Raw genomic sequence first — 15,622 nt, forward strand, 5'->3', positions numbered from 1 at the left:
CACAATCGATGGTGATGTGCTTCAGGCCCTTGTGATTTTCAGCGCCTCAAATGGATTACTGTATGGTAAAATTCATAACATAAAACACTATAACTCGTTCAGAAACCCACAAAATAGGTTCACTGTGCAACTTTAACATGTAATGACGTCCGATCTACACTATATAGTGAGCGAATTAGCAAATCAGAGGCGGCCGGAGTGGCCGAGCGGTTCTAGGCGCTAGAGTCTGGAACCGCGCGACCGCTACGGTCGCAGGTTCGAGTCCTGCCTCGGGCATGGATGTGTGTGATGTCCTTAGGTTAGTTAGGTTTAAGTAGTTCTAAGTTCTAGGGGACTGATGACTACAGAAGTTAAGTCCCATAGTGCTCAGAGCCATTTGAACCATTAGCAAATCTGAGGGGTGTGAATATCATCTAGCAGTATTTATGCCGAGTGACCCCATTAGCTGAACGTTCAGCGCGTTGGATTGCCACGCACGGGGGCCCGGCTTCGATTCCCGGCTGGGGTAGGAGATTTTCTCCCCTCAGGGAGTGGGTGTTGTGCTGTCCTCATCATCATTTCACACTCACTGTCGAGGCGCAAGTCGCCCCATGTGGCGTCGCACTCAGTAAGACCTGCACTTGGCGGCCGAACTTCCCCACTGGGAACTCCCGGCAAATGACGCCATACGATCATTTCCATTCATGCCGAGTGAAAGAGGAAAATAGTCTGCTGGCACTGCCGTAAACTACTAGTTGAACCGTGCACGTTGTTTATCAAATCCGTAAGACAAATATGTCACACGAGTTGCGCATGTGCTAAAGCTCCTTAAAAGTTGCACAGCTGAAGGTGTGCTCGCAATCCTGATGCCAAGTTTCATGGAGTCTAGAGGAGCACTAGCGCGCTAGATTTAAGAGCATCTATGTTACGTTGAGCAGCATTCAAAGAAAAATAACCAATAAATCTGCAAGATGTCGGAAGTTAGTGTGTTCAGGTGCTGTTGTGCTCTTTTGTTTCAGATGATGATGATGATGATGATGATGATGATGATGATTGGTTTGTGAGGCGCTCAACTGCGCGGTCATCAGCGCCCTTACAAATTCCCAACCTTTGCTCAGTCCTATCTCGCCACTTTCATTAATGATGATGAAATGATGAGGACAACAAACACCCAGTCATCTCGAGGCAGGTGTAGATACCAGACCCCGCCGGGAATCGAACCCGGGACCCCATGCACGGGAAGCGAGAACGCGACCGCGGAACCACGAGCTGTAGACTTTTGTTTGAGCTTGCCGAAGATATGGAAATTGCATGGTGCAAGCCTTGGACTGTACTGCTGATGTTTCCAAACTTCCCATCACAAACACTGAAGCAAAGTCTGCCGGGTGCGCGCCATGTGGGGGTTTTGCGTTGTTTGCAGAACAATGCCTTTGCTTAATTTTGCGCATCTCTTGTAATGGCGTTGCGCAGCGATGTCGGTCATTACGTTTAAACGCGACACGTCTTCGGATTCCGAAAGACGAAAAGAAAATGTCGGAAACCGTTTTTCACTGTCGTGAAAGCAAAAAACAAAAGAGAAAAAAAAAAGTTCAAATGACTCTGTGCACTATGGGACTTAACTTCTGAGGTCATCAGTCCCCTAGAACTTAGAACTACTTAAACCTAACTAACCTAAGGACATCACACACATGCATGCCCGAGGCAGGATTCGAACCTGCAACCGTAGCCGTCGCGCGGTTCCAGACTCTAGCGCCTAGAACCGCTCGGCCACCCTGGCCGGCCGTGGGTGCGTGTTAATAAGGTCTGAAGCAGATACGCTAGCCCCGTTAAATATGGCGCCTGGAAAAAGAACTGTCAAACTTAATGGTTTAGCCATCACCGTGGCTGTTTGTCTTCAATTAGACGAGGTGTAAACAGCTTCAGTCTAATATTTCTACTTATCTTTCAGTGTACGAAAAGCCACTGCGTCCAATTTACCCATTGTTTTTTTTTAAAAACGAGACGAAACTGACAGCCCAAGCAAGTTCCAAAACCTGTTGCGTTTACGTGGGAGTGAAAACCGATTGCGGGATTGGAAAACCTTGAAGATTTCCAGAATCGGTATTGTAGTGTTTACATGACCAGCCAGAAGCGGTATTTGGGAAATCGGTTTACGAAATCCGGTTTTACGAGCCCCATGTAAACGGGGTGAGTATTGCGCTGTTGCAGGTGTGAAATGATGGACCATACGTCATCGCTCGTAATGATGCAGTTTAGGAAATCATTACCTTCCACGTAGTAACGCTCAAGGAAGTCCAGAGGCGCCGTAGCCTTCCGTCTTTGTGTACAGGTGGCGCTGAAGGCGGTAGTGATAATAATGACGTTGGAGCAGAATTGGGGGGAGGGGGGGGTTGTTTTTGGGGAGGACCAGACAGCGAGGTCATTGGTCTCATTGGATTAGGGAAGGAAGTCGGCCGTGCCCTTTCAAAGGAACCATCCCGGCATTTGCCTGGAGCGATTTAGGTTAAAAATGGTTCAAATGGCTCTGAGCACTATGGGACTTAACTACTGAGGTCATCAGTCCCCTAGAACTTAGAACTACTTAAACCTAACTAACCTAAGGACATCACACACATCCATGCCCGAGGCAGGATTCGAACCTGCGACCGTAGCGGTCTCGCGGTTCCAGACTGTAGCGCCTAGAACCGCATGGCCACTCCGGCCGGCAGTGATTTAGGGAAATCACGGAAAACCTAAGATGGCCAGACGCGGGATTGAACCGTCGTCCTCCCGAATGCGAGTCCAGTGTACTAGCCACTGCGCCATCTCGGTCGGTGGAGCAGAATTACAAACAGTACTATACAGCAACATAAAGACAAGCATGCATGTGCTCTTACAGTGAAAGACAAAACACTAAAGGGCATACACCGCACATCATGCAATAAGTACAACATCAGCACAATTTCCAACACTTCAGACGATCCCGAAGTCTGGAATGAGCACTGCCTATTGAGAAGCACAGGACCACGAAAGGCTGCTTATCACGCTTGGAACTGTGAATGGCCTGTGTCTCAGCAGTCTACTCACAAAAAAATGGTTCAAATGGCTCTGAGCACTATCGGACTTAACTTCTGTGGTCATCAGTCTCCTAGAACTTAGAACTACTTAAACCTAACTAACCTAAGGACATCACACACATCCATGCCCGAAGCAGGATTCGAACCTGCGACCGTAGCGGTCACGCGGTTCCTGACTGAAGCGCCTTTAACCGCACGGCCATAGCGGCCGGCTAGTCTACTTACAATCGAACATCTCTTCTCAACCATGGTTATTTGCATGTAGGTGCAGCCTCGTAGACGTCATGTGACTTCTGTCATTTGCATGAGGCTGGGACGCGGCTGTTACCCCTCGCACCTACACAACGATGGAATTTTGATGGATGAGAATGCGCCATGTTTCCAGTCCATTCTACATAATTCGAGTGAATGATCAGGCCGCCCACATCGCCCGACACGAATCTCACCGAATATTTGTGGGACATAATCGAGAGGAGAGTTGGGGCACAAAATCCTGCAGATCGCGGTCGGCTGTAGAGGCAGCGTGGCTCGATTTATTTCTGCAGAGGACTTCCAACGACTTATTGACTCTGTGCTACGTTGAATCACTGCACTTCCCTCGCGAAAAAGAGGTCCTACACGGTATTGTGAGGCTCCCATGACGTTTGTCACCTCAGTGCATAAGAGTAAAAAGTTCATGCCACACTGTTCGATGATTTATCAGTAGTTATCACCTACCGTACACGCATATTACTTGTTGTAACGAGCGCTACACAGTGTATCAGCTGGCAACGGAGCTGAATCGTAAGATTACTACTGCTTCACCAAACAATTGATACACAATATGTAAAGTGGAAGTAGGTGTCAAGGAATAACTGATGAAATTACACACCATTTTCAGTAAAACACTTTATTCAAATTTGGTGCAAGACTTTAAATATTAAAAAAAAGCAATCATTTAATGAATAAGTCACAATTTACGATAGGAAAGGACCTGTAAATTATTAAATTATTATAAAAAATTTCACGCCAGTAAAAGGCAAGTATAGGAAAGCAATTTAACGTATACAACGCAACGGTGTGTAATATTTCAAGCTCAGATAAATTACAGGTGAATTTCACTCCATTAATAAATAAATACAATTTGAATATATAACTTCACTTTTGGGCAGACTGATTTCCCATTTGGATGCAACAGCCGTAGCTGCGGCCGCCCACAACAGCCTCACTCAGGCACATTAAATGGCGGAGAATCTAACTTGTCTGAAACATATAAAGACAATCCTGTTTAAAAAAGTTCTCAAAATAGAAAAACCAAAACGCATGAGTCATGCACACGGGGGGGGGGGGGGGGGGGTGTGACACGACACGACACACTGACAGTTAATAACATTAACATTTCCAAAATATATAAAAAAACTAATTTTAGAAATTTATGGCAGTTAACTTGCGGCAAACACACACGCTCGCAAGGTAGGACTTGTGAACCTTTACAACATTCTCCTTTCAAGGTAACAATTTCTACCGGTAATGAATTGACAAACTTTTGCACGGCATGAAAACACACTGATTACCAAGTACCTGTATAAAACGCACAAGCACGTTGAGTAAAAGCCTTAAAAGGTATTGAATTGGAAAAAACACACAACAGTTTTTGCTGACTAGAAACAACATAAAAATCCACTACGGCGTACGTTAACAACCTTGCTTGATTGTAGCCAAATATACATAAACACAAATTTACGTAAGCTACAGCGTCCTGGTGAGCAGGAATTCGTTATGCAATTGACTAGTTCTTAGGACGAGGCAAAAGGAATTTTTCTTCTTTCTTAGAGTACCTTTTACACGTGAATCTACTAATACTAGTTATGGCAGGCGAGAGAATGTATCAGCTCTTAGTGCCGTGCGTTTTAAACAGTACAATCATTGGTGCCTTAGACTTTCACGTACATGGCAGAGGCTAACAGTCGAATAAACCCATAGGTAAGCTGAGAGGGGAAAGAAGCAATCCGAACCACAGATTTACTCTACTCCCCACCTTTATTCCTCAAAAGGGAAGAAATGGACCACCCTTTCTAATATTACCACCTCCCCGCAGGTGGGCAGACGAGAATGAATGGCAAGAAACCCCAAAATAATACAGCTGGTATAATTAACAAGTACATTGAATTCCGTTAAATTTCGTAAAATCTGTTAACAATCAATATCAACTTCTGGTGTGCTACGACTCCCAGGACTGAACCAACGCAGCACCTCCAAATGCTCTGCCGAGCCGCCTGTTGCCAGCCGTTTCAACGGACGCAGGAAGACGCACCAATTTTCAAAACCTCCTCGCTGGTCGACAGCATATGGCCGAACTGCAGATTAGACCCTTCGTGGACCCGCACTCAGGAAAATTCGTTTCGCGACGAGCAGTTAACGCCCCATACCACGGAGCCGCTGCTCGTGTCGCTTACGCTGATGCCGCGGTCTGCGTGCTGTCCCTCTAGCACCGGCAGAGAAGTCGCTTCTTGATGCCCCAACTGCCAACTCTCCGTGAGAGCCTTCTTTTTTTTCTTTATTGTGATTTCATTCCCTTGCCCCTTATGGGCAGGGGAGGGCTGTCAGCGGCACAATCCGCCGCTCTTCAGCCGAGTGACATGACAGCTAAAATAAGAATAAAATGTTACATACATAAGGCGATAAAAAAGGGGAACATATAACACAGTAAAGGGAGAAAATGGAGGAAAAATTAGACTGACATGGAGACGTTCATGGGGGACAGTTAAAAAAGTCACCAGAAAGTTAAAAAACACAATTGGCGATTCTTAAAACACAGAGAAGACACTGAAGGGACATGCACATGTTAAAAGTCGGCCACAGTATGAAAAATACTCCAGAACAACACACTTAAAACCCACTTGTAGCACACATGACGAAGAATAAAACTGCCAGGTCAGAGAGGGAAAGGTCAGAGAGGATGGAAAAGGAGGGGAGAGAAAGGGCAGCAGGGGAAGCGGCGGGATGAAGAGAGGAGGGGCGTGAGCGGGTACATGAAGAGGCAGGAGACACATGGGGTGGGAGATGAAGAGGGAAGACAGGGCAGGAGGGAGTGTAGGGACACAAGAGAGGAAGGGGGAGTAGGAGGGGGAAGTCGCTCAAGAGGAGGAGGGGAGGAGAGGGAGCCCTGAGGAGGAGGCAGGAAGATGGGGTTAGAGTTGGTAGGAAGGGTAGATGTCAGGGCGAAGCTCATCTTCCGGGAGGGGTAGACGGTGGAATTTTCGTGGCGAAAGGAGATGCAGGGTGTGGAGATGGAGAGAGGGTGGGACACAGCGGTAAAGGCGCAGCAACTGGTCGGGGGTGGAGCGGAAGGGAGACACTAGGGGGTGAGGAGGATCGAGGCGGCGGACAATATATAGTGTGCGGATGTGTTCAAGCAAAAGGAGAAGGTGGGGGAAGGGGATGAGGTCGTAGAGGATGCATGAGGGGGACGGAATGCGAATGCGGAAGGCGAGGCAGAGCACATGGCGTCCGAGGATTTGGAGGACTTTATAGAACCGGGAGGGGCGGAAATCCAAGCTACGCTGGCATAACAGAGAATGGGGCGGAACAAGGATTTGTAGGTGTGAAGGATGGTGGAAGGGTGCAGGCACCATGTCTTGCCAGACAGGATTTTCAGGAGGCAGAGGCGGTTGTGAGCTTTGTGTTGGATGGTAAGGAGATGGGGAGTCCAGGTGAGGTGGCGGTCGAGTGTGAGGCCAAGGTATTTGGAGGGTATGAGTGAGGTGGATAGGACGGCCATAAATGGTGAGGTAGAAATCGTGGGGGCGGAAGGAGCGGGTGGTGCGGCCTATGATGATCACCTGGGTCGTGGAGGGATTGATATGGAGGAACCTTGATCGCACACTTAGTTACAGACATCATGTAGACAAGGTCAGGGGCAAACTATCAACAAGAAACAACCTCCTGAGTAGGCTCACCTCCACAAAATGGGGTGCCGACCCACATACTTTACGTATGTCGGCACTTGCACTCTGCTACTCGGTTGCTGAATACGCTGCCCCAGTTTGGGAAAGATCAGCGCATACGAAACGAGAGGATCCTCTGCTGAACGATGCCAGTCGCGTAATCACGGGATGCCTAAGATCCACCCCGGTTAGCCAACTTTATTTGCTTAGTGGCATAGCTCCACCCAACATCAGACGAGCTATAGGAAGCGAAGCAGAGCGCCTCAAGCAGCCGCGCGACCAGCGCCATCCTCTCTTCGGATAAATCCCTCCACACACACACACACGTCTAAAATCAAGACGGAGTTTCCTCACCTCCGTTCAACCGCTCGAAACCTCAAAACAAAAGGCCAGATTGTCAAAATGGCAAGCAACACTGCCTATGGGAGACCAGGCACCTCTAATCTCACCCAACGAACAATTGGCGTCTGGAAATGAACTAAAATGGCCATTATGGAGAACCCTCAACCGCCTACGAACTGCGGTGGGCAGATGCAACGTAAACACGTGTAGATGGGGACGGACACGTGCCAGTGCGGACAGACCCAAACAATGGACCACCTCCTGGAATGCAGCAACATGGGGGGAGTGTGCAGGAAAGAAGATCTGGCAAATGCTACGGCAGTGGCAGTTAAATGCGCTGCATTTTGGCGGGACATGATATATATATATACTATGTTTGTCTTTATATTGTAATGTGACTGCCGGCCGCGGTGGCCGTGCGGTTCTGGCGCTGCAGTCCGGATCCGCGGGACTGCTACGGTCGCAGGTTCGAATCCTGCCTCGGGCATGTGTGTGCGTGATGTCCTTAGGTTAGTTAGGTTTAAGTAGTTCTAAGTTCTAGGGGACTTATGACCTAAGATGTTGAGTCCCATAGTGCTCATAGCCATTCGAACCATTTTGTAATGTGACTCCTCAATTTGGGTTTGTTTTATTTATACATATGTGGGTTGTCTATGGCTTGGACACGATTAAATAAATAAATAAATAACTGGTTGCACCAAGCGGTGAATTAGTCAAGGTGGGTTTGGAGGGTACGTTGGGACCGTTGAAGGGTAGGATAAACGGCTAGGAAGGTGGTATCATCAGCAAACTGGAGAAGATGAACAAGTGGGGGAGGTTTGGGCATATCATCCACGAGAGCCCATACAGCCACCTCTTAAACCCACACGAACAGCCCACTTTTCCCCTTTCGGCCGGCCGGAGTGGCCGTGCGGTTCTAGGCGCTACAGTCTGGAGCCGAGCTACCGCTACGGTCGCAGGTTCGAATCCTGCCTCGGGCATGGATGTATGTGATGTCTTTAGGTTAGTTAGGTTTAATTAGTTCTAAGTTCTAGGCGATTGATGACCTCAGAAGTTGAGTGACATAGTGCTCAGAGCCATTTGAACCATTTTTTCCCCTTTCCCGCTAGAGGGAGACACCCAAGCCTTCAATAGCGACAACGGCGCCACTGCCAGAAAACGGAGGGCGAATGCTTCACGGTACGCGCTGCGGCGCGCTTTTCAAAGCTAACTTTGCTACGGCTCAGGAGCCGTGGCAACTAATTGAAAGCGGACTTTATGTGCTCGCCTTGTGTGGTTAGTGACGGCGGCCGTTTTCTCCGTGTGCCCGCAGCGGAGCGCCTGAACGAGTACATCTCGCGCTACGAGCCGCTGACCTACGACCGCGCCGAGGTGCACCGGGCGCACTCCCGCGTGCGCCGCTCGGCGCCGCGGCCCGGCCTCCACCCGCTGAGCATCGAGTTCGAGGCCCGCGGGCGGCGCTTCCCGCTGCGTCTGCGCCGCGACACCGCCGCCTTCAGCGACCGCCTGCAGGTGCTGGGCTCGGCGGGGCAGCCGCTGCACGTCGACACCGCCCACCTCTACCACGGACACCTCGCCGGTGAGTGCTCTCTCTGCTGCGCTTCCCTCTCCAACACCGAAGAACCCAAAGGAACTGCTACACCTCCCCTAACATCCTGAGCACGCAGAACCGCCGCAACACGACGCGGCATCGACTCGGCTGATGTCTGACGTAGTGCTGGAGGGAAGTGACATCACGAATCCTCCAGAGCTGTCCATAAATCTGCAACAGTACGAGGGAGTGGAGATATTGTGGTGTCACCGCCAGACACCACACTTGCTAGGTGGTAGCCTGTAAATCGGCCGCGGTCCGCTAGTATACGTCGGACCCGCGTGTCGCCACTGTCAGTGATTGCAGACCGATCGCCGCCACACGGCAGGTCTAGTCTAGAGAGACTCCCTAGCACTCGCCCCAGTTGTACAGCCGACTTTGCTAGCGGTGGTTTACTGTCTACATACACTCTCATTTGCTGAGACGACAGTTTAGCATAGCCTTCAGCTTGCTACGACCTAGCAAGGCGCCATATTCAGTTACTATGTCTTCTGAACAGATAATATTGTGACTCATGTACCGTCAAGAATGACGTTCATCATTAGTGGATTAAAGTTATTAAATTAATTATGTCCGCTTTCTGAATTCTAATTCCTTGTCATGTTCCAGACCACACGTCAGTATAGTTCTTCCGTCCTCACGCCAGCCTGCGTGAGCTAAAACGCGTGCATTTCGGCCTCCTCTAGTAACACGGTGTTGGCTCTTCTGCCAACACAACAGATATCTTCTAAACAGCACGTTGCAAGGCATCCCAGATATCTTCAATAATGTTCATGTCTGGAGAGTTTGGTGGCCGACGGAAGTCTATAAAGTCCGCAGCTCGTGGTCGTGCGGTAGCGTTCTCGCTTCCCGCGCCCGGGTTCCCGGGTTCGATTCCCGGCGGGGTCAGGGATTTTCTCTGCCTCGTGATGGCTGGGTGTTGTGTGATGTCCTTAGGTTACTTAGGTTTAAGTAGTTCTAAGTTCTAGGGTACTGATGACCATAGATGTTAACTCCCATAGTGCTCAGAGCCATTTGAACCATTTTGGAAGTCTATAAACACATAAAAGTATTCCTGGAGCCAAAATCCTCTCCCGTTCGTTCTTAGGACTTCCGTTCGATGGGGAAACTTAGATGGTCTCCCCACATGCCCTACCTGGCTGCACGCTGCACCCACTCCCTCAATGTCCTTCGTGGTTTTTTTTTGTTTTTTTTTTTTTGTTTTAGGGCGCACAACTTCAATGGTCATTAGCGCCCAGACTACGTTAGGAATGCACCGCGAGGCACAAGTGTAAAACAGCAACTAAAATGGAAAACACGATAAGAGATTAACAGGCATAGGATTAAAAAAAACCGGCATAATCAAATGTTCTTAGACAGGTGTGTCAAGTTGATAAAACGAAGAACGCGTGTATTGAGTGGTACCTCTCCGGGTACTTTTCTCACTATAATATCTACTGTGGAATTGCAAATAATGTCCATTTGATGCAGTTTTTACGAATGGAACTGGCTATTTTCCTTCTTTATTACATGCCTCTGGCAAGTTTATGGTGAACACTTGGCTGGGTCATGATGAAGCTTTTAACTACACTCATGGTCATAAATTAAGGATAATGCTGACACATGGTAAAACAACGTTCTGGTGGTCAGTTTGCGGGCTTAAATCACCTCGGTGTATGACCATGCAGTGCATTTGAACTGCGGTCGTCGCACTGTGGTGCTGGCAGCAGTCCACAAACGCAGAGGTGTGTTGGTGCATGTCAGAGTACGGTGCAGCCAATAAGTGTGCAGACGTTTTCAGACGTGCTAATGGTGACCGTGTGTTGAAAATGGCTCAAAGAGCACATATTGATGACGTTATGAGGGGTAGAATACTAGGGCGACTGGAGGCTGGTCAAACACAGCAGGTCGTAGCACGGGCCCTCCGTGTGCCACAAAGTGTGATCTCAGCATAATGGCAACGATTCCAGCAGACAGGAAACGTGTCCAGGCGTTACAGTACGGGACGTCCACAGTGCACAACATCACAAGAAGACCGATATCTCACCATCAGTGCCCGCAGACGGCCACGAATTACTGAAGGTAGCCTTGCTCCGGACCTTACTGCAGCCACTTGAACAGTTGTCTCCAGACACACAGTCTACAGACAACTGAACAGAGATGGTTTATTCGCCCAGAGACCTGCAAGGTGCATTCCACTGACCCTGGTCACAGGAGAGCGCATGAAGCCTGGTGTCAAGAACACAGTACATGGTCACTGGAACAGTGGTCCCAGATTACGTTCACGGACGAGTCCAAGTATAGCCTGAACAATGATTCTCGCCTGGTTTTCATCTGGCGTGAACCAGGAACCAGATACCAACCCCTTAATGTCCTTGAAAGGGACCTGTATGGAGGTCGTTGTTTGATGGTGTTGGGTAGGATTATGATTGGTGCACGTACACCCCTGCATGTCTTTGACAGAGGAACTGTAACAGGTCAGGTGTATCGGGACGTCATTTTGCACCAGTATGTCCGCCTTTTCAGGGGTGCAGTGGGTCCCACCTTCCTCCTGATGGATGATAACGCACGGCCCCACGCTGCCATCGTGGAGGAGTACCTTGAAACAGAAGATACCAGGCGAATGGAGTGGCGTGCCTGTTCCCCAGACCTAAACCCCACCGAGCACGTCTGGGATGCTCTCGGCCGACGTGTCGCTGCACGTCTTCAAACCCCTACTACACTTCAGGAGCTCCGACAAGCACTGGTGCAAGAATGGGAGGCTGTACCCCAGCAGCTGTTCGACCACCTGATCCAGAGTATGCCAACCCATTGTGCGGCCTGTGTATATCCCATATTGATGTCGGGGTTCATGCGCAGGAAACAGCGGCGTTTTGTAGCGCATGTGTTTCAGGACGGTTTTCTGAACTTATCACCAATACCGCGGACTTACAGACCTATGTCGTGTGTGTTCCCTATGTGCCTATGCTATTAGCGCCAGTTTTGTGTAGTGCCACGTTGTGTGGCACCACATTCTGCAATTATCCTTAATTTATGAGCTTGAGTGTAGATACTGTAGTATCTTGTCGGCTCATAATACGAATGCCTGTAGATGATGATGATGCTTTTCAATTCATATTAAACTCCTTTTTATTTTATGAAATCCTTTTATTGTATTTTTCTGCCTCCCGTCACACAAACGGTATAATAATAGGTTTCGAATTCTGAGCAAGTCATCATCAGATGTCTTTCATCACTTTGATTTTCAGCAGCTTCAAACTACACTATGTCATCAAAAGTATCCAGACACATATTACTGGACGTTAATTTGCGGTGTGTCCATCGTTCAAATCTGGGCACGCCAGTCCATTCCTCAAACCATCGTCTCACAAAAAAATGGCTCTGAGCACTATGGGACTCAACATTAGAGGTCATCAGTCCCCTAGAACAGGGCTTAACAACTAGCCGGTTTTGAGCGCGAGCAATCGCGTCTGCTCAGGCACGTGCTCGCGAGCAGGTGCAAGGTCGCGGAGTAGGTAGGGAGGGGAGGGAGGGGAAATGCGCGCGCACGTTTGAATGTGATCTCGCGTTCTTAGCAGATTTAACTAGCCATCTGAATGCTTTGAACATTTTTACTGCAAGGTAAAGATCTGCTAATTACTCATTTCATAGATCGAATACGAGCTTTTAAAATGAAATTGACACTTTGGGTGAGTCAGCTGGAAACAGGAAACCTAGCTCATTTTCCTAAATTATCATCCATGCAAGATGTTCACAAAGACTGTGAACGTTACTCACATAGTTTAGTTGATCAGCGCTTTCAAGATCTGACAGCACTAGACCGTGATTTTGATCTGTTCTCTCTATATTGAGCGAATATTTAAGAGATTCGTCCAGAGCTGCAGCAAGAAATTATTGACCTGCAGTGTGACAGAGAATACAGAGGCAACTTTCAGAACAAGAAAAACATTTTGGAATTCTACAGACACTTCCCTCAGGATAGATTTCCTCGTTTGCACGAACTGGCGGCTACAATAATATCAATGTTGGGTTCCACGTATGTTTGTGAACAGCTGTTCTCTGCAATGAAATGTATCAAGACGCGCCTGAGAAACGCATTGTCTGATCGAAATTTAAACTGCACGCTGCGCCTAAAATGCACAAGAACAATTACTCTGAACATAGACGCAATTGTAAAGGGCAAAAAGTACAAGATAACCGAGAATGCCACACTTCAGTGACACCTTTTATTGTGTAAGAGTTCACAAATTAATGCGAATGTAGAGGCATACACTAAGCTAATAAAATTATGTGGCATGTGTACATTCTCCTTTATTTGTTTCATTTGTCGCAGTAATAATTCGTGAGTGATATCCCTGCAGGTGGCCGCGGATTTACATTGACTGGCGGCAGCTGTTGTGTGCCCCACGTGACTCTCCCCACTCTCCGCTCTGGTCCGGTAGTGGGGGTAGCGTGCTCGCGCTGCTCCGTGCTCGCGCCTTGCTGCTCACAGCTTGCTCCGTGAGCATGTATGTTGTGAAGCCCTGCCCTAGAACTTAGAACTACTTAAACCTAACTAAGCTAAGGACATCACACACATCCATGCTCGAGGCCGGATTCGAACCTGCGACCGTAGCGCCGGCCGTGGTGGCCGTGCGGTTCTAGGCGCTCCAGTTCGGAGCCGCGCTGCTGCTACGGTCGCAGGTTCGAATCCTGCCTCGGGCATGGGTGTGTGTGATGCCCTTAGGTTAGTTAGGTTTAAGTAGTTCTAAGTTCTAGGGGACTGATGACCACAGCAGTTGAGTCCCATAGTGCTCAGAGCCATTTGAACCATTTTTTTGCGACCGTAGCAGTCGCGCGGTCCGGGACTGAAGCGTCTAGAACCGCTCGGCCACCGTGGCCGGCCATCGCCTCAGAGATCCTGCTTTACGGCAGGGTGCATTGCCACACTGACATAAACAGTCATTGTGTACGAATTGTTCATCTAGTGTACACGGTACACAATACCAAAGAATGTATTCGCATCCTTCCGCACTTAGCGTTTTCTTGAGTGCAATAAGGGGACCACAGCCTAACCACGAAAAAACTCCCATACCATAACACCACCCTCCCTGTAATAAACTGTTGGTGGTATCGCACATGGAGGGAGGTGATATTCACCAGGCATTTGCCAAACCCTATACGTTCCATGGGATTGCCAAGCGTCACTTAAAACTGACTATAGGACTATGTGGCTGACAAGGAGCTGGCAGCGCTTGACTGATGATCTGACGGGAACCCGTGTTATCACTACGGCAACGCTGTTGGCTTTAAATGTCAGCACCTTCTTGTAAATGCCTTCGTGTGTCTGTAGGAAACAATGTGTCTGTTTAGTTCAATATGTAGTCGACTCTTATTTAACTTGAATGACGCTTGGCCACCGTCAGCGTGATGAAGTCTGACGTCAAGGCGAGTTAAGCCCAAGGTAGAGCAGTGTGATGCTGGTCACAGCGGGCTGGGGTAATGGGGTACACCGTTTTTAAGCGATGCCGGCCGGCCGGCGACGCAGGCGCCGTTTCCACACAGCCAGCGTAGAAATACTTTCGCCCACCGCCGCAGTGCGAAGTTAGCCAAAGGTCACCACCGACACACAGCGGCTCTAACGCCCCATTTGCATTCATTTCCCAGAACGTGTGTCCGTAATTAACACGTTACCACTGCGGGGCTCTGGTACAGGGCAAACCGTGCTGCCAACTGCCGGCTGTTCGGCGAGTAAACGAGCCAGTTGCTCTCGAGCTCTCAGCTGGCAAATACGTGCCCATCCATACCACGCTCCGTGACGTAGTGTGTTTCGTGGCTGTGAGGGAGCGTGCGGTAGGAAAAAGACGGTGTAGCTTCGCTGGTTGCAGGTGTGCTATGAAGGCGGATCTCTTGTTTCGCAAGACCCGCGTTCGTATCCCACGCCAGTCGTGCTATTGAAAGCTATTGGAACAGCCCCTGAGATACAAGGCGTCGATTTAAAGTAAACTCACCAGGCAAAATACACCCTTGGCCAAAATATTGAGACCCTAGAAATTTTTGACGTATGCAAAAAAAAAAAAAAAAAAATCGTTCAAATGACTCGGAGCACTATGGGACTTAACTTCTGAAGTCATCAGTCCCCTAGAACTTAGAACTACTTAAACCTAACTAACCTAAGGACATCACACACATCCATGCCCGAGGCAGGATTCGAACCTGCGACCGTAGCGGTCGCGCGGTTCCAGACTGTAGCGCCTAGAACCGCTTAACCATTCCGGTCGGCTGACGTATGCAGTGTACATGTTGTTGTTGTTGTGGTCTTCAGTCCAGAGACTGGTTTGATGCGGCACCCCCTGCTACTGTATCCGGTGCAAGCTTCTTCGTCTCCCAGTACATACTGCAACCTTTGTAAATTTTCTAACCTACCTGCCCGATTAAGGGATCTGACATTCCACGCTCTGACCCGTAGAACGCCAGTTTTCTTTCTCCTGATAACGTCCTCCCGAGTAGTCCCCGCCCGGATATCCGAATGGGGGACTATTTTACCTCCGGAGTATTTTACCCAAGACGACGCCATCAGCATTTAACCATACAGTTAAGCTGCGTGCCCTCGGGAAAAATTACGGCTGTAGTTTCGCCTTGCTTTCAGCCGTTCGCAGTACCAGCACAGCAAGGCCGTTTTCGTTAGAGTGACAATGCCAGATCAGTCAACCATCCAGACTTTTGCCCCTGCAACTACTGAAAAGGCAGCTGCCCCTCTTCAGGAACCA

At 48.9% G+C, this 15,622-nt stretch overlaps 1 protein-coding gene across 2 annotated transcripts in view; it reads left to right on the forward strand.

The window, feature by feature from the left end:
• LOC126109384 (disintegrin and metalloproteinase domain-containing protein 10) overlaps positions 1-15,622 on the forward strand; it is a 512,346-nt gene that overhangs the window by 428,107 nt on the left and 68,617 nt on the right. For both annotated transcript variants that reach the window (XM_049914406.1, XM_049914407.1), the window contains exon 2: positions 8,616-8,882. In XM_049914406.1, coding sequence (XP_049770363.1) covers positions 8,616-8,882 — 267 coding nt within the window. The remainder of the gene's footprint in view (positions 1-8,615; positions 8,883-15,622) is intronic.

The sequence above is a fragment of the Schistocerca cancellata genome, chromosome 12 (genome assembly GCF_023864275.1).
Source record: "Schistocerca cancellata isolate TAMUIC-IGC-003103 chromosome 12, iqSchCanc2.1, whole genome shotgun sequence".
In the NCBI taxonomy this organism is placed as follows: Eukaryota; Metazoa; Arthropoda; class Insecta; order Orthoptera; family Acrididae; genus Schistocerca; species Schistocerca cancellata.